The sequence below is a fragment of the Schistocerca gregaria genome, chromosome 8, assembly GCF_023897955.1.
Source record: "Schistocerca gregaria isolate iqSchGreg1 chromosome 8, iqSchGreg1.2, whole genome shotgun sequence".
NCBI lineage: Eukaryota > Metazoa > Arthropoda > Insecta > Orthoptera > Acrididae > Schistocerca > Schistocerca gregaria.
This window is the reverse complement of record NC_064927.1, coordinates 409,657,488-409,678,163: the sequence shown is the minus strand read 5'-3', so window position 1 is coordinate 409,678,163 and position 20,676 is coordinate 409,657,488. Positions and strand designations below refer to the sequence as shown.

The window sequence follows — 20,676 nt, the reverse complement described above, 5'->3', positions numbered from 1 at the left end:
GAGAGAGAGAGAGAGAGAGAGAGAGAGAGAGAGAGAGAGTGTGTTTTATGGTTTATTATTTATTTCACAAGCATATCTCTAGGTACTAGTGAGGAAAAAAAATGAACTAAAACTGAAGTTTCATAACTATGACTTTCAAAATGCTTAGTTTAGCTGATCTTAGCAGCTTTTCCAAAATCAAACAATATTTCTAGTGCCAATAATTACTTAGCCAAGTACAAACATGCAGGGTTGACAAAATGAAACAAAATATAAACAGCATCAGTCATTTATTCTCTTTATTGAGCTACACTTTACAGGACTTTTGCAAACCATTCATACAGAAATTAGACAGTAGTATGTCTGCCCCCTCCCTCGGAGAAACAGTTACTGATGAACATGTTAATGAAGGATTGTCACTGTAATCAAGCAGTAGAATTTTTTTCTTAATATTTGGGGGACAGTAATATTACACGATTTCTTCGCCAGTTATTCACCAGAAAACCATTACAAATAATTTACACATCTTTCATGTTTTTGATGAGTGGTACAATTAATTCACATCACTCTTACAGCTTGGGTCGAAAACGAGAATTACACAAAAGATTTATGTATAAAAACGTATTGGCAACTTTTTAACCATGTGTGAAAAAATGCAATCATTACTGCAACAACAATCTTAAAAAGTTAAGATGAACCATGGAAACAGATTTGTTCACATTATTGGACTACCAATAAATTTGTGATTTTGACAAGAAGAAATATAAATGCAAGCCAATGAACCATTAGCAAATCCTCCATAGTTAAATAAAATTATTCCCGAAAGGTCAAGAATAAAACATATTACTATGGCTTCAACAGTATAGAGGAAGCAGCAATGTTAAAACAGTATTTTTTTTTATTTCCCCGCAAATATTTCCTCTCACAAGGAATAGAGGAAAGGAGGGCAGGAGGCATCTTTAGTCAATAGTATACTTCCCAAAAAGGTAACAAAACACACAGTAGTCAATGACTGCATATTCCAATTTCATTTCACCTCAGACAAACCCATTTCATATGTCAAAACACAATTTCTAATTTTGAGTTTGTCACAAGTGAAAATTATTATTTCATAAAACTAAGGTAACATTGTAAAAATCATTGTTTTTTCAATAATTACACTGGACTTTAACCAATGAATCATAAATTTTGTACAATTTTTGTAACAGTTGATTAACTCAACACTATTATTTTAACCATCCAGACATGCTAAGTCATACACATAACATTAAAAAGTAAAACTTAACAGAAATTATTATATTTGTACATTTTGTTAACATATTAAACAATTATTTACATCTGGTATATTCGAAGTTGAAACACAAGTTTTACAAGTGCCATGAGATTCATGCTCACACACACAGACACACACACACACACACACACACACACACACACACACACACACACACACACAAATTGGTACATATGACAATATGCAAGGCTCTAGTAATTTTAACATGTGAATAAATTAATGAATTATAAATATTTTTGTTAATAGCACAACTTAGGAATCCACAGTTTTTCTGAAAAGGTTTCTGATGAAGTATGTTCAAAAATTAAATTTGTTTCAACTTTGTGGCTGTGTCATTATTATTCCACTGTTTTGAATTTGTTACAGTTGTTTTAATAAAAGTTAAACATTAAGTCAGGTGCTGTAAAAGTTTTAGTTGTACATAGATTCATGGTACTATGGGCATTGTGGAAAATTACTCACCAATCACTTGATCATAAGCTAATCGAACAACACATCTACCAATACAATCATCACACATTCTATAAAAATTTATCACAATATTCCTGCGGCAAGCAGATGTTACAAGATGACGTATTTTTTTTAAATGTCATATCCATTTAACACATTTGAACAGAATTTATGCACACATCAAATTTTCAAATACTGTGTAAAATTTACAATTTCTATAAATACTGTACATAAAATCAAACTATATCAACATATTTTAAGTGAATCTTCATGTAAGGATGCTTCAGAAGTACAAAGTAAAGGCTGTTAAATAACTCAGCACACAACATATTTTTATGGTTTCAGTAAGTAAATTTTCAAGTCCACCTGCGGAATATGACTAGTACCCAATCTGAATCTCTTCAACTGCAGAACCACCACATTTTTATAATTATAATTATGTGTGTCAAACACATCATTTACTGTTTATAATGTCCACACTTCTTTAGAGGGTGAGGGAAAGTAAAATGCTTAAGGCAGTGGTTCTCAAGCATTTAGGTGCACATATTTTAAGACAGGTAGGGAGGTCACTTATCACATACTGTGTAAGATAACTCAGAGGCAAATTCTCATGGTAAATGCCGCTCATCCTCAAATCTATTCCTGGTTACACAAGCTGCTAGCAAAATCATCTTACAATCAAGGGCCACCAATTAAGTCTGTCCCCTCTGGCAATATACATATGGCATTTGGCAGTTACCAAAAAGAAGCCATTTTAAGAAGTGATCTTACACCTCATGATCTGATACTGAACTGCATTGCACATTACATAGAATTTCAGATACCACTTTAGTAACACATTAGAAAGCATCTTATAAGCTCCATAAAATACATCTCCATCTACAAATATTTTTGTGGTAGTCTCTTAAGATTCAGACAGTGTTCCATTGCATTTACCAGATGACAACTCTCAAATTCCCTTACTAGAATCATAACTTAAAAACCATGCAAATGGTATTTTACTGCAACAGATTTATATATGTTGCTACAATAGTAAGTTATCCTGAACTTTCATAAACCAATGGATTCTTGCTCTGCACATGGATCTGAAAACTCACGAATGCTCATGTATGAACATAATCTTATTCGCCTGCGTAAAAATGACATCTGAAACTCTGTATATAATATTGTCTTACTCTACATGTGCACAATTCCTTAAAAATTTAACAATCACATTTGAGTCTCTTGGACTGTGCAAATACAATCCTGTTTCACCAAATTACACTGACTGTCACAATCAGTACCATCACGAGTAAACCTGTTCTTTTGAACACTAGAGAAAAACCTAGCTTGGCTTCTGCTGGGCAGCACTGTTCATTCGCTGATGCACCATGGAAAGCAACATGTCCGAGTATTGCTGCATCATGACCATCACCTTCTTCTGTTCTTGACTCTCTGGCCCAGATGGAGATGTCGACTGTGACACAGGTGATGTCTGATCAGGACTCGGGGCAGGTTCAGTCACTAAACGCAATGTGCGCTGTGTTTCAGCTACTGCTTCCTCCAACGCTTGTAGCATGGCTGTTGCTGCTGTCGCATTATCGTCTCCCTCTACAGCTAATCGTTTGTATAACTGCACCACACTGTCTGCTGTACGTGTCAGCTGCTCAGCAACAGAGCTGCAAAGCTGCTGGGACACTGAAATAGAGAAATATTTTTCTTACATATGAAATTACAGTAAACTGCAAATATTCAGTACAATGGAGAAATTTTATCTGGTAATGTCTCACTAAAATTTAAACCAAAACATCTCTTTCACAGATTGCATATTAAAAACTGTCTTCAGGAATAGGCATAATATCCTTGATAAAAGATGTGTATCTTAATAACTGAAAATTAATGTTTTAAATTATGCATTTGTTCTCCAAGTGCTACAAAAGACTTGCAAACTCCAGACATTTATGAGACATAATTTTACTTGATATCTATTGTCAAAACAAGAATTGTTTCACAATGTTAACTTACACATTTTATATTTTGACCAGGAATATTTTACATTATCTTAATGAGAAAGTCATTTGAAGCTTGCAGGTGAAATAAATTAGCACACAGGAATGTAACTTTCTAACTTAAATGATTTAACAGACATCTGCTATCTAGCCATGAACAAACCAGTCTTGGAAATAAATACAGACACTGACTGGACAGTACCAATTATTTATCAAAAGTGGAAAACATAGGAGAGAGAAGAAAATTGGTGGTAATTATATGAACAAGGAAAGCCTCTTGGTTTCTACATATTGTGAAGACATCGCCTGCAACAAAGAGTCATTATACGAAAGACGCAAGGAGAAGAGGGAGGCAATAAAGGTGATATGGAATGTTGGATGACATTAAAAACTAAAGATATCAGCACATTAATACAAACAGGCTAGAAGAAACTGCAAAATATCCTGTCAGTCCAGGCTGTAAGACAGATTTACCAATAAAGGGAAACCCAAAAATTAATTCTTTCTGTGTGAAGAGTACTTTTTGTGGTGATGTGGGAATAATAATATCCAACCAGTAACATTTCATGGCATTTGTAACTGCTCAAGGACTTGCTAGTATAGCACATTGTAATTTATATGTTGCTAATAGAACAATAGAAAATTTATATTGTTATTGCCTAACATTCTTAACAATAAGGCACAGAGCATTAAAATTGTTTCCCATCTGTTGTCCAACTCACTTTACTCGATTGTATCCTTCATTAACCCTCTAATCGCAGGTGATTTTCAAATTTTTCAATCCAAAATCATGGATAATTTTTATTAGACAACTAATATAGTTATAAGGACAGAATTATAGGAATGTAAAAATAAAACCAAAACTTACTTTAGAGGTGATTTTTAATTGACATTTAAAGTACACACTGCGGAAAATGCAAAAATCACATTCAACCTTATAGCAGCCGAATAAAATTATTAGTAAATTTTCCGAGTGTTTTACATCTTAAAGCAAGTTCATGTGAGTGAGGCTGGAGAATGCAAAAAAATGCAACTTCTGATCTTTCAGGCAGGAAAATAGTGACCTTCAGTGTTCCAGAACAAACAGAAAATGATTTGACATCGAAACAGCAACCTATTATGTTCCAGAGCAATAAAAAAAAAGTTTCGATGGGAAATTCGTGGTGTGCAAACAGAGCAGAAATTACATCCGATGCAATAATTGCAGGCCCCGTGAAATTGTCCGATAGCAAGAAAAGACACCACATTTATGTAATTCACACAAAGACGACCAATGATCCCTTCAGTGCAGAGGCACATCAACCTCAAAAGTCTGATGGGAATCAGCAAGATGGTGCATGTAGTGAGGCTAATGAGCAGGGGCCCAAGATCAGTAGTGAGAATTTGGGTCTGATGGGAGGTGTGCTAGGGTAGTCCATGCATTTGAGATGCCCACTGTGTCTAGAAGGTTTAGTGGTCAGCATGTCTGCCTAGTAAGCAGGGGACCCAGGTCTGCATCCCAGCCTGGCAGAAATTTTCAACTTGTCCCATTGATACGAATCAGTCTTTAATTCCTTCGTCTCTTGATTCCTAGTGGCTGCAGCAACAAAATGGTGTACATTCTTTCGGACATGTTCAAATTAAGACACCACATAAATATAATTAAGGCGAAGATGGCCAATGATCCTTTCAGTTCAGATGCACAACATATTTGAAGTCTCACAGGAATTGGCAATGAGGCTAATGAATAGGGGCACTACATTAGTAGTGTGTGCTATAAGTTGAGGAATGGGTTCCGACAGGAGGCATGCTAGGGTAATCTGCGTAGTTGCAGTGACCACTGTGTCCAGATGGCATAGTGGTCAGCACATCTGCCTAGTCAGTAGAAGAACTGAGTTCAAATCCTAGTCTGGCACAAATTTTCAATCTGCCCCACTGATATAAGTCAGTGCCCATTGACAGCTAGTATTTTTTAATTCCTTTGTGTTTTTATTCAGACTGGCTATAGGATCAAAATGATGTCTGTTCTTTCAGACATGTCTGATAAAACATACACTATATACAGTTGATGCCATTTTTAGCAACATTGCTTTTAACGATGTGTTGGCTATAACAGTGAAATCTAACACTACCCTCTAAATCCTATGTACATGCTATATTAAAAGAAAAAAAATCACTTACTACAACATCACTTACTGTGACTTATCATAAAAAGGAGCTTTTTTTTAATTACTTTTTCAGATTAATATACAAGCTATAATGGTCAAAGTTTATTTTTGTTTGTTACATATTTGGGGATTACTAACAACAAGGTAACACTTATTTCCAAACTCTTGTTTTCTGCAGAGTGTAGGCTTTCGCATATATAGACACACACACACACACACACACACACACACACACACACACACACACACACACACACACACACACAGAGAGAGAGAGAGAGAGAGAGAGAGAGAGCTTAAGTTGGCACACATGGCTGGTACCCCTCAGACCAACTCAGACTCTTTCCCCTTCACTGCTTTACTACTCTTCCTTTTCCCCCCATTAGATAGCCTCTAGAGGCTGCACCTAGCAGCTCACCTTCTTGTCCCCATCATATCCTTGCACACTCCCTCAAACAGCATCAGAAGGACTTTGTCCAATAGCTTATAATACAAAACTTTTCTTTCAATGTGTGTGTCTGCCACTCAACACGTCCTCTATGTGGTGAATAAAAATTTATCTTATTTTGTATCATTATAGACCCACTTCATAATTCTTCAAATATTTATAGAACTGAATGTATCGCTATAACTGAAATGGTTTATTGTGAAGTTGTTACGAAGATGGCACACATGTCAAAATTATCATTGCAATATTAAATAGATCCATTAACAGACTATATGGAACATGTTATTGCTTCTGTTTAAGAAACTATTATCAATTTCACTGCCCCTAAGTTTTGAAATCATTTGGAACACTCCATTCTCGCAGTGTCCCAAAATGTTGAAATTTTTGGACTAGATTCCTCTTTCACTATTTATTGTGCATTTAAAATTAGTTGCGACTTTTGGCTTATCAGATGGGATGAGATATCAATACGCAGATAACACCAATGGGTACCTACACCACACCAACAGTGGTTTGATTGGTAAAACATACCTGTTGTCACACTGTAATGAACAGTATTACTAGGTGATGTGCATCAAATGCAACTATATTTGCCACATATCAGTATAAAGTGGTATTTTTTGGTGTTGAAGTGTTCTGCAGTCATCAGGTATTGTGAATGGGAGTTCTGTGTTGTCATTGCATTAACAACAACAGTGCAGCACATCTGAACATGAGACTCATAATAAAATTGTTTGTCCAATAACACATTCACCGGTTACAACAATAGTAGTCTGCTGCAAAATATTCCTACGAATTCAACAACAGAAACGGACAAGGCACTATACTACTCTCTTGTGATGGATAAAACTCCGACAATGTAAATTTTTTTTGGATACAAAGAAATGTTCCAACGGATAAAGTTGAACTAGCATGTATAAGGCGGAGGCTGATGGAATTTGAAGCCATTTTGACTATTTTTTGACCGTGACTATCTCAGGAAATATGTAAAGGTTTTTTTTTAAATTACCGCCACCAGTCACAAACTTTGTCAACTATTGTATTACTTATTTCTTTAGCGACATGTTTCGGGGTTAAACCTCATCTTCAGGCTAAATGGCATTAAAAAAACAACTTTACAATACTTGATGGAACTTGCAGAGCTATCAGATCAATGAACTGGCTGACGCTAAAAGGCATAGTTGCATCAAGCTTCCTCCATATAATGCTCATTTAAATCTGATTGAAGATATATAAGCACAGGTGAAAAGTAATGTGGTAAAAGACAACAAAAAGTTTCCTCAATATGGTTGAAATGCTGACCAAAGAAACCATCATAAATGTTACACCAGATGACTGGCCTCGAATTGTCAGCCATACCAAGAAGGTAGTTGAGAAGAAATGTATTCATGAAGGACTCTCACGAGATTTGAGTAATAGGTAATTTTTCTTGTTGTCATGGTAAAGTCGCCTTCTTTTGTCAAAACACAGCAAAGTTTACAAATATTCATCTCATTAACATTCTAATGCATTTTAAATTGTGAAAGAATCCAGAAACGGTATTATTAAACTAGCAACAGAAGGCAAGACATGTCTATAGTTTATGAAAAAGCCGATTCTCAGTATAAAAATAAACATGTTTCATTTGCTATTGATTGACACTGAAAATGACTTATTTCATTGAAAACAATCAGTAGTTGTCAAACATCGTGGAAGGTATGGGAGTTTCACATATTACTCATGTGGCAAAATTCTCTCCTTTTTGTGTACTATCACGTGGTAAAATCTTGTTTCAATATCTTCAACCTTTATGAGGCATGATGGGTTTTGGAGTATTTCATTCTGACTTTTTCTCTGGCATGTGCGTTTATGATGGGGCACTTTACGTACATCGATTTTCTTGAGGTAAGAGAAAGATAGTGATATCCTTCCAAGTTTAAAGAATACTTCAATATGTTGACTACATTTTGTATGCAGCAACTTACAATCTAATAAGCACCAAACGCAAATTCATAGCTACCGCTATTCTTCATTGCAAATTTTAAGAATTTACTGCAGTAATTTACTTAATCACAAAATATCACAATAACTATGAGTATTAAGAAATGAAAGGCAGTTCATCATGAAGCTGATGAATGAAACTGCAAGTCATGTGAGAATCACATTTTTTTACTGAACAGTTTGATAAAGACTGCAAATTGACCAGCTTGTGTGCTCTGCTGTACATTCAGTCAAGCGAGCCTGTTAGCTTCTGCACCAAGAATGTGTAGCATTACGGCAGCTAGCTAGCATACTCCACACACGCTGGCAGCTATGTTTCATCCATTCACTCTGTACCCAAGTATCAACAATCGCAACATATTTTAAACACACTATAAGTTGAGGTGGAAAACTAATAGTGATAGAGGACTGTAATGCAGTTGTAGGGGAAGGATGAGGAGAAGAAAGGGTAACGGGAGAATATGAGCTTGGTACTAGGAATGATAGAGGAGAAAGACTGACACAGTTCTGCAACAAATTTTCTAGTAGTAGTGAATACTTTGTTCAAGAACCACAAGAGGAGAAGGTATACTTGGAAAAGGCTGGGAGATACGGGAAAATTTCAGTTAGATTACATCACGTTCACACAGAGATTCTGAAATTAGCTGTTGGATTGTAAAGCATACCTGGAGCAGATACAATATAACCCCACATTTACGTTCCTGGAGTTAACATTTTCCCGCTGTTTACAGTGCTTTTTTTGTGGACATTTCCTATGCCCACAATGTTAATCCACATCTGATTTTGCATCAACATATTTATAATTTTCCCACAATTGATATTTTATGAAAAAATGCTCGTGGAAAAAAAAAAAAAAAAACTTATGTAAAATGACGCTGGCACGATGTCGGCCATCAAGTTGTGTTTACAAACCTTTAAGTTTCTTGACACCAGGGTACTCTACTCAGTGGATTTAAACTGGTAAACTTGTAAAAGTTGGAACAATCCGTGCTGTATCTCCTGGTGCTGCAAAACTCAACTCTGCGTGGTGGCTGACAGGATCAACTAGGTTCGTACGAATAAAGGTATCATGACCAATCAAAACCATTTCCAAACATTCTCTATAGCACCCACGCAGTTTTGTGATCACTGTAGTCATTGTCACACCTCTGTCGAGCCACATTTAGTTTGTTTCGTCTTTAGGCTCCTTGTAGCATTAGTTGACACCTTAATTCAGTTTGCATTTCTCAAATGTTTTTAGTTTAAACACAGTGCAAATTATGTACATTCTCATGCTGAGCAAAATGTGTTTCACGGATTTTCTCTCATTGTAAAGTTCAATATTTACATACGTACTTCTTTTAAAAAAACAAAAAAAAGTGTGTGATAATTTGTGTGAGTGTGGTTTTCTACATAACTGAGGAAGCCTAGTATCAGATAACCTCAAAAAGACAACTTCAATTCAAGAGACGCAGAACACCACATATGCAAACACCACACAAAATACTTATGTAAATATTTGCACTTGATATCTAAAAAAAATTCTTGAAATGCACTGTGCTAAGTGTGAAAAAATATGTAACTGATGCAGTGTTTCATTATTTAAATAACAAATTACAGCTGCAGGCATTCCAAAAACACCAATAATGACATACGAAATTGAGTCAAACGTTTCTACTTCGCAATTATCAATCCCCATTATATCAGCGGTTTTTATTCGATATTAAATCATTATTAGATAATAAATAAGTCTGTGACATGAGTATTTTGATGCCTATTATGTACACATGCATAAAGTGCGAAAATGCAAGGGGAATCCCTTACATAACCTCAACAGCTTAAAATGTTATTTCCCACATTTTACACTACCATTCTTAAAAAATTTTTTTTAGTCCCTTGAAAAGTGTAAAAGCAGGGTTTCACTGTATAAACTCAAATCACAATTTAGTAGTGATGAAGACTAGGCTGCAGTTCAAGAGATTGGTCGGGAAGAATCAATATGCAAAGAAATGGGATACGGAAGTACTAAGGAATGAAGAGATAGGCTTGAAGTTCTCTGAGGCTACAAACACTATAATAATGAATAGTTCAGTAGACATTTTGGTTGAAGAGGAATGGACATCTCTCAAAAGGGCAGTCACAGAAGTTTGAAGGAAAAACATAGGTACAAAGAAGGTAACTGCGAAGAAACCATGGGTAACAGAAGAAATACTTCAGTTCATTGATGACAGAAGGAAGTACAAAAATTTTCATGGAAATTCAACAATACGGAAACACAAGTCACTTAGGAGTGAAATAAATCAGAAACACATAGAAGGTAAGGTGAAATGACTGCACGAAGAAATGTGAAGAAATAAAAAACAAAACGACTGTCAGAAGGACTGATTCAGGAAACAGAAAAGTTGAAACAACCTTTGGTGAAATTAAAACGCAAGGGTGGTAACATTAAGAGTGCAATGGGAATTCCACAGTTAAATACGCAGAAGAGAGCAGATAGGTGGAAAGAGTACATTGATGGCCTGTATGGGTGTGAAGACCTGTTTGATGATGTGATAGATGAAGAAACAACAGTTGATATAGAAGAAATAGAGGATCCAGTATTAGATCAGAATTTAGAAGAGCTTTAAAAGACTTAAGATCGAATATAGCAGAATGGTTGATAATATTCCACCACAATTTCTAAAAACATTGGAGGAGGTGGCAACAAAATGACTATTCACATTGGTTTGTAGAATGTATGAGTCTGGCAATATACCATCCGACTAACGGGGACACATCAGTCTCATACTTCTGAAGACTGCAAGAGCCAACAAATGAGAGAGAGACTTTTTCAGTGGAAAAAGATGCAAAAATAATTTTGTCCTGTTGCTGTCCCAGCAAATTAATTACGAATGGTTACTTTGAAGAGAGATGAGAAACAGAGAAAACAGAAACTTAATCAAAAAATAATCAAAACAGCCAACAAGAAAAGTTGATGTATATGAAATTTGATCTTGGAAAATGTATTTTCAAAGTAGGCCAAATGTTATGTACATCATCAGTCTATATAAAACATATTTTCCTCCCTCGAGAAAAAAATTAACATTTTATTTCATCTGACACAATTAACTGAATGACAGTGAATTGAAAAAAAAAATATATTAACTTTCCACAATGACACTGTTTAGATTTTTAATGTTCTGTCTATGGAGCAGACAGCAAAAATGAGGACTATGTGTGGCACTTTTCAGAAAATGTGGCCCTCCAGTGATCAGATAAAAAGTTATTTAGTGATTCCCAGTCCAGTTTTGAACATGAAACATGTTTATATACAGGATGGAGAAAAGATATTGACTGCCACAGTTATGAAGTGAAATGAACCAACACAGAAAAGGAAATACAAAACAGCTGATAGACGCAAATGATAAATAGCATACAAAGACAAAACAAGATGAAGCTTAGCCCGATATTTGGGAAATTGTATTAAAAAAACTATACTAGATATTTTTACTTCCTGAAAGTCCACATGTCAAGTTATTAATTTAACAAATTCTTCCACACAGTTTTACTTTTTTGTACTTCCAACTTTGCACACAAAGGTAATTATTCATTTACTATAAACAACATATTTTACGGTTTCAAAATATTACAAACATAAACAACAAATGGTCAGTGCAGAGAGTTACAGTAAAATGAGCAGTACTCACAAGGTGCACTAGCAACATCCACAAAGGGAGACTGCCCGTCAGTGTCTTTGACTGGCAACTCCTGTGGACTGGGGTCCAGCTGGTGTTGCCGCACAGCAGGGACTGGTTTAGACCCTCTGCCACCTGCTGACGCACTGCCACTGGCCGCACTGCGTTGCCTGCTTGACGCCCCTCCAGCTAGCCTCCTTGGTGGTGGCATCAACTGGCTGTCAGGACTAAGAGGCAAACTGTTCGGAGCCCTACAATATAGTGAGAGAATATTACATCACCTTCGGACAAGAGTGTACACGATTTACTTTTAAGGAATAAAGAGCAAGACTTGAGTTTAAAATCCTCTCAACGATGAAGTCATCAGAGTTGGAGCTCAGGCTTTTATTGTACAAGTAAATAAGCAGAGTCCTTCTCAAAGGAAACTTTCTGGCATTCACCATATTCAATTTAGAGAGTCCACAAAATACCTAAATATGGATTGTCAGGCAAGGTTTTGAACCCTTCCTAAATGAGAGTCCAGAGTCAATAATTATGCCACCTTGCTTGGCAATATCAGCACAAAAACAAAACAAGTAATATATACAGATGACCAACAAAATTAACAAGGTATAATAAAAAAGCTTATCAGGACAATTGCAAAAAGTAGTTGCAATGACCTTTAAAGGAAGAACATGACTCAATGAAGAGAAAATATATTAGAATCTTCACTCTTACTTCATTAACTGTGTTCTCTTATTCTTATAAGCCTATTTACTACTTGTCGAGTACATATGTAGTATCATAGCTGTCAGCAGAAGGTGAACAAAAAGGTACATTTCAATGAAGTGCACCTGGTGGCTAAAAAACCTTATTATCTCTATAGATTGCATCATCTGTACATTCTGAATTAATATGTTAGTACTGACTGGTGGGCAAAAGTGGTCACCTCAATTGGCTCTAATAGAGTGAAATGAGATATCTGTTGCAATCTGACTGTTACCTAGGTTTCATATGTCATCCTGTTTCAAGAGAAATATTTATCTTGAACGACCACAATTTTTACTGAATTTTGGTAACTATTATTCTTCAACAGCTAATACATACAAATAGCAAGCACGGGACAGTACAGGAACAGCAACTACTTAAAGCAATCCAGAAGCTTGCCAAATAATTTTATTGTGTGTTTATAATTTCCGTTAGAATTCTCAGGAAACACCGATTTAATGATGGTTAGCTGCTGACACATCCTGCAGAGTTAGTTTCCAACAGCTACTTTTCTTTGTCTTACTTGTTATGTATCAATAATATTAAATAGGAAAATATTTCTTAACATTTGGCAAAATTATATTTATTTAGTCACAAACCGGCTTTCCACTTCTTAACCCATATTGAGGAGCAACAGAATGTTGCAAACTCAGATAAAAACAGTGTGTGTCTTAAAAGATGTTATTTGTGTGGAAATACAAAAATGACGTAGAGTGTTTACATAAGAGAGCATTACATTTTATTTTACATAGAAATAATTACATTAACTAAAATACAATTCTTCTCCTTTTCTTACTTAATGAATTTTTTTCTGTGTTTCAAAAAAGGTCATGTGTTCCTATGTACACACTCTAAACCATTTCTGTACCTTCCGTACAAATAAAACCTGTGTAAGTTATCCATCATTTTTATCTGTGTTTGTCATTCAGTTGTCACCTGAAGATTGTCTCAGAAGCAGAAAGCTGCTAGTTTTGCAGAACACTAGGAAGTGTTTTCCTATTTATTATTATCATCAAGTTCTGTCAAGCACAGACAGAAAATACAGTTACTGATATGAATCCTTAAAAGTTCTCATTGTGAGAGATTGTGGAACACAACGAATATGTGACTGAATATGCAATGTGTACTATTAAATTTTAGTACTGTGTACTAAAACATACCCATTAGTGAGACGATCAGTGCTCGTACTACGTGGTCGGCTGCTTGTCGACGACTTCCCTCGGGCCGAGGATGTCTCTTCAGAGCTTGAATCTTCATTGTTACCAACTTGGCTCAGATTAACTGCATATAATGAAAGAAAATTACACTCTTTACTATTTCAAAACTGTACACAACGATGCAAACACGAAGTATTACACCATAAACACCCTAATCAAATGCTTCTAAACTGCTAGTCCAGCATTTCTATGACAGTGGGACATATTGATTAAAATTTCATCCTTGTGGGCATTTATTTTCAGAACAGAATAAAACCATTCCAACAGATGATGAATGGTGTGAGACTTAAGTATTTTTAAGATTAGTGGAACTGTTCAAGTGGAGATCACAAGGCAATATGCCTAGGGGATGGGCACATGCAGCTTACTGTTATCTTTTGCATTTTGAGAGAGATTGAATAACTGACATTAAGGACATGACAGCGTCATACTAACAGTTTGCACACACAGTTGGCTGTAGTGAAATGACTGCAAAATGACTGGTGACTAGATGGACTCTGGACAACAATGTAGCTAGAACAGTAGTCATACTTCCTTCCAGAACGACTACACTGGGAGAAAACTGTCGGATTGTTTGAAATGTTCTGAGAATAGATAAGATCTGAGCAGATGTCAGCAGAGTGTTACAACATATTACTGGAACCACGCCACTGACACCACGCCACAGACGACAGAGACTTTCATGGGTGCAGAGACAAGGTCTACTGCAACACTGAATGGCATTCTGTGATGTTCAGCAATGAGTTCCACTTCTGTTTGTGGCAGTCAGACCAACACCATTATGTCACAGAAAACTAGTTAAAAGACTACAGGAAGCAGTAATTGTCCTGACCCATACTTTGCTAACACCTGGAGTCTAAAGTTGAGGGGAGCTATCGGATATGACAGCAGGGCTGATTTGGTAATGGTTGAAGGGAGGCTGAACGCTCACCACTATATGGCAAGAATGGTAAACCTTTCATCATATCCCTCATGATCAGTATACCAAAGGGTATGCTGGGCATACTCAGCAGGGTAATGACCACAAAACTGAAGTTCATCCCATAAAAGCCTTGAGGAACGTATGGGCCCACGACTGGCTTGCTCAGTTCCGTTTTGTCACACAATGTGTGTGTCTGGGTTGGGATGCGATGCGATGAGAAGATGTATGTATACTTCCATACCATCATTCAGCCAGAAATCTTCATGAATTAACTCAGCATGTTTTTCAGGAATAAGAAAAATTCCTCACACTGACATTCGGAAGATGTTTGTTTCCATGCAAAAATGAATACACTAAAATGAATACATTAAGTCACACATCATATTAACACTGATGATGGACATACGGTCTGTACTGAATGAAAGCTTAATCATCTAATAACACCTTGTGTGAAGAACAGCTTTTCAAAGTCTGACAAATATGGGACTAGAGCTTGATGGTGTAACACTTTATATTTCAACCAGAGAAAAAAAAACCATAACATTTAAATGTCTGTCTCTTTTTTTTCAGTTTGATTCAGTACCTTTTCATATATTACTTGATCTACCCATCTAACCTTCAGTATTCTTTTACAGCACCACATTTCAAATGTCACATGGTATTTATGATAGTCATCTTAAACAATAATCCCCTGCCTTCCCAGTGCAGACATTTAACTAACATTTCTTAACTAGTATGCCGAATATTCTTCATCTGACTTGCTTCAGCAAAGGTTTTATGAGAAATATGTGACTGATACTCACCAGATGAGTACGATGGTCTCATTCCTCGTCTGTGTGACTGGCTGTTGCTGCTTGCATTTTTTACACTAAGTGTATTGACTTTATTTTGAGAACTTATTGTTGGTCTCATCAGTCCATTCAGTCGTGCTGCCATGCTGGAACGCTGCAAACTCAGGTCACTTTCTGAATCACTCTGAAATGGTAAAACAACAAAATGCTGTATCACAACAGAGTATCAGGATATATACAAGCTTGCAGTGCTGGCAATTTATAGGTCAGTAACAGGACGCATCTTAAGCATTATAACACATCTAGGAACAGTTTTAGTAATGTTATGCAGACCTAATTTGAAAATCACTGTATGTGATTTTCCATCAAAGATTATTGACCAAGGGCATCTAGAGTTGTTGCAGTCCAGTTCTGTATTATTTTCAACAGTAAAATTCCCTATGAGAACTGCAAAACATAGTGCAACAGTTATCAACAATTTAGAAAATATATTCATTTTCCATTTGCCGGTTGCTGTTTTTACCATCTCAAATGAAATGGTTTCAGGCTGGTTGTTCATATTTGGATCATTTCTTGCATACTATTACAGTTAGACCAATAGTGTTCCATTAGTAGTGGTTACTCTGTAACTCCATCTAAAATCTTCCAGGCTACTATGCCAGTCGGATGACTTTATACCTTCTTTGAAGATACAATACACACCCTGGCCCATTACTAACTGAAGTGAAATTCTGTTTCCACACGCTCACTAGAAGAGTTCTGAGTCATATGTTTTAAACACTCCAGCATTATTGGCTGTGGTTGGTTGCTGTCATCTGCTGTTGCTATAACCCAATGGTGGAAAACTTACACATCATTGTCAGTACCAGAACCCAGGTACCATTCAGTTTTACACCCTGCTCCTCCCAATTAAAATTACTGAGGTGTTTAGCAATTTCTATGGCCGCTTTCATGGTATCCACTTGCAGCTGTTGGTACCTGAGTTTTACCTAATTGAAACTTCTGATCTCCTTGCTGAAAAGCATGATTTGCAAAAGATGATCTGTCTGTCTATTTTTCCCCTTATACAGTTGCCCCTGTGTTGTTCTAGTCTTTTCTCAGTTGTTCTTTTATTAGTATCCATGTACATCCCCCCCCCCACCACAATTATGCAGAATTTGCTTTTTCTAGGAGTTTGCAAGCATTCTTAGCTGATTTCAGTAATATTCAATTTTGTCACATTTTCTAAGTGGTCAGTAACATCTTAAATGAACAGCAGGAAAACCTTGGATTTCACAGACACCTTTACATCACTATGATCTTTCCATGGTTGTCTTAATACTCTTTATTTCAGTGGGTGAATACCTATTCTTGAGCATTGCATTGGTGAGACATCTCAATTATGTGTTCAGCAGTTCCAGTTCACATAGGTTTCTTGCTTTATTTGCTAATGTTTTGATAATATCTCGTTTTTTCCATCAGTGCTAATTTGAATCCTTGTGTAGATAATGTTTCATGTATATGGGTTTCCAATACATCGTGTGTCCCAAGCTGCCATCCTCTTTCTAGAAGACTAGGCCATCCCAAAAATGTAATCACCTGTCCAAACCTCTTCCATAGTGAACTCAATCTCCACATTAATCTGATTAAGGTGTGCATGAAAATGACCTAGTTTCTCTCTGCACACCTCAATGAGATTAATCCAAAGATTTAGACTGTAAGAAGACCATGCCATAATTTCATGAAATATTTTGACTAGTGTGGCATTTCTGGCCTGATTCTTATATTTTACAAATACTCTAACTACGAGACATAATTTTAAGAAGAGAGACTATCCAAAATTGGTCAGTCTGTGGTAATAAAAACAGTGATTGATCAATAGCAGATAACTGTATTTTCTGCAAAGAAGGATTGTGGATTCCTGCCAACATGTCCAGCTTTGATATTGACAGTTTGTGTTTAGACCCAACAACTTATAGCAATCTAGCTGTAAAACCAATTATCAGTGGTTTAAATGATTATGACAGGAGAATATTAACAATAAAATTTACTGTCTATTTAGGCACTGACCACAGAAGAAAAGTATTGTATCACAGAATCATAATCAATAGCTCAATCACAGTCCGTAGAGAGCAATAACAGGAAGAACGGCGGATGGCGGAGAGAAGTTTATAAAAAAATATATGAAAAATGTGATTCTTTCTTAAACATATTTTTACAACACTGAGTTTTGTTTTCTCCTAAAACAAATAAGGGCAAAATTAAACAGAAGCAAGGATAAGAGTTGGATATCTCCTGGGATTAAAGTATCTTATGCACTTCCAAGACAGCATATAATGACAGGTCATTGTAGACGTGTCTACAAGCAGCAGAAGAACACATTAATGGTCGTACGGAACATAAAACACAGTGCACAAAAGTTCTTGGTAGGCACATTGATGACTAATTAATATGAAGCCAACATATGGATAAGCTCATCAAGAAGCTCAACTCAGCACATCATTAAGAAGCATCTCTTATAGACAGGAGTTTTAACTTACTTAGGATATTTTCACATCCTGCTGTCCTGAGGAATTATCTTTTATTTATTTATTTCCAGTGACTCAGCACTCTTCCAGCATTATGTGAAGCAGCTGATATAAGACATTCCTTTGTGCTGCAGTTACTTAGACAGCATGCATACGTGGACAACAAAAAAGATTAATGAATTTTGTCTGGATTTCCCGGTTAAGAACATGCTTTTCCCAGGTGAAAATACAGTAAACCTCAGGCGGAAGTACATTTTTTTCATGTTAAGTCACAATATACTATACCTTTGAGCTGTAGAACTTATCAGTCCTTTGAATGGTAATGGTTTTATACACCAGCATAGAACTTCTTAATACTTTAGGAAATGAAACCCAGCAAAACACAATGCATTTTGGAAAGATCTTTCAAGCATAGCGACACGTACACTGCATATTTTTGTACACGTAAGTACATACGATACAGCTTGGTAACTTCTGAAGCACTGAAATCTAGACTGTGATGTCCCTTCGTCAGCCAATCATAGCTCACGGAATGTGATCTCGCCAGCTACCAGCAACATCCCTTCATATCATCATCTCTGTTTTCAAGTCATGACAATCCAAACAAAATTCGAAAACTTTCAATTGCAGGGATAGCCATCAAAATCTTGAGAATTTTATTCGAACTGGGCTTGAAATTGAGATGCTTTTATTCAGACGTACTGCTGCAAAAGACTCTTGAGGACAAGCATCACTTAAGTAGCATGAACACATAAATAGAAAAGTTAATGGTTTACATTAATGTACATAAAGTATACATACAAGAAAAGCTAAGCTTTCACATATAATATTGGTCTTCAAAAATGTTTGCTGTTTTTTTCCAAGGGTGCAGTTATCGAGGAACCTAAGAGCACACCTTAAATTGCAGCAGCTGAAAATTTCTGACAAGCGCTATCACAAATTTCACTGCTGTGCACCAAACATTTCATCAGTTACCTGGCTGAATATAAGTTCAATCAAGTACTTTGACTTTTCCATAGAAAAGCCAATTGTGTGTGAAATTGCTCAAGAACTCACCTCACACGTTTTTGAATGGTAATTAAACAGCAGAATTTGTAATCTATGAAAGAACTAAAATAAGTATGAAAAACTAACATTGAAGCTTGGTCTTTTTTTAGCATGCATTACTCTTTAAGATATATCAAACAGAGATGTTCCATTAAAATTTTACATAATGGCATAAATGACTGGCCTCCTGGGCCAAATATTTTTCTAAGTGGCTGGTCCTCAAAGCGTTAAGTTTTGAATGAGATTCAAATGCTCGGAGATTTAAGAAATTCATTGCATTTTCTCACTTTTAACATAATTCATCTTGCTCTAAAGGAAATCGACTTTGAAAGTAATACTTCTCAAACCACCATTCACAATATTTTCCTGCATCCTATTAGAAATGTAAACGCTTGTGACATCACTATCATCGAAAGCAGTTTCTTTTTACAAAGCTCCACAAAAGCAGTTTCTTTTTACAATGCTCAACAAAAGCAGTTTGCTGTTGTGAAGTCTTTGTTCTAAGGTCTTTGACACATTTTGCTTTTGGCAGACAATTGTGTGCGCACACTGTGTTTTGTTGTTGTAAATGGTGCATTTTCTTTGCAACTACAGTTTTATTTTGGTGATATTCTCTTGTACATGTTTTACTGCTGCAGTATTATTCTGCAGTACTGTGCTAAAGTAAAACTCTTTGTTAGGATATCAGTTCTTACCAGTCAAAATAGCAGAAATTCAACTGAAAACTGAAACAATAAAAAATTCTAGGAATTCTAAAAATTTCCCCAGATGAAAAAAATTGTTGAGTTGTTCTTGGATTTCCCAGTTGTCCTGGGGCATATAAACCCTTTCAGATGACATCATAGTGATGGGGGACTGATGAACACCTTCAGAAACTGCAATTACTGTTTTTCTCAAGTAACTGAGGCTGACATTGAATATAAACTCCAAAAATGTACACTTTAAATAAGTCCTCCAATCATTACCATGCCTCATACTGTTTTCTCCAGGAATGCCTCTTCTTGCCACAGATGCCTCACAGCATGGGGCCAGCACAGTGTTGTCCCTTAAAGAGGCAGGTGACAAAGTCCTATTGAAAACACTTGATGCTGCAACCCGACAGACTGCAAGCCATTAAAAGACTTGTTTGGACCACATTCCAACCTTCCAGACAGGACTGCTCGAAGCCTGCAATAATGGGCATCGTTCTTACTGGCCTACACCTAAGACATCTGCTATGCTCTGATGAGCTGCAATGCGAATGTCAATGCTTTGTCCCAGCTTCCAGTGAGCTCTGATCCTGAATTTTACACCCAGGAAGCTGTTATATTTCAGCAGGATTCTGATTCTGCATTGGCTGTGCACAGTTTTCCCCTTGATGCTACAAAGGTTGCAGCCCAGATAATAACGAATCCTATTCTCTGTACAGTTACTAGGTGGGTTAAGCATGGGTACCACTCCATGATGGTGTTCTCCTGCTGTAAACAGAACATAAATGGCTTCAGATCGTTATTACCCTGTCTGTGC

General features: G+C 36.2%; 1 protein-coding gene across 4 annotated transcripts in view; it reads right to left on the bottom strand.

The window, feature by feature from the left end:
- Positions 1-252: 252 nt before the first annotated feature.
- LOC126285454 (mitogen-activated protein kinase-binding protein 1) overlaps positions 253-20,676 on the bottom strand; it is an 855,827-nt gene continuing 835,403 nt past the window's right edge. For all 4 annotated transcript variants that reach the window (XM_049984852.1, XM_049984851.1, XM_049984853.1 and 1 more), the window contains 4 exons: positions 15,629-15,800; positions 13,847-13,967; positions 11,952-12,190; positions 253-3,400 (listed from right to left, as the gene is read on the bottom strand). In XM_049984852.1, the coding sequence (XP_049840809.1) occupies positions 3,048-3,400; positions 11,952-12,190; positions 13,847-13,967; positions 15,629-15,800 (885 nt within the window). In that variant the 3' untranslated portion in view covers positions 253-3,047. The remainder of the gene's footprint in view (positions 3,401-11,951; positions 12,191-13,846; positions 13,968-15,628; positions 15,801-20,676) is intronic.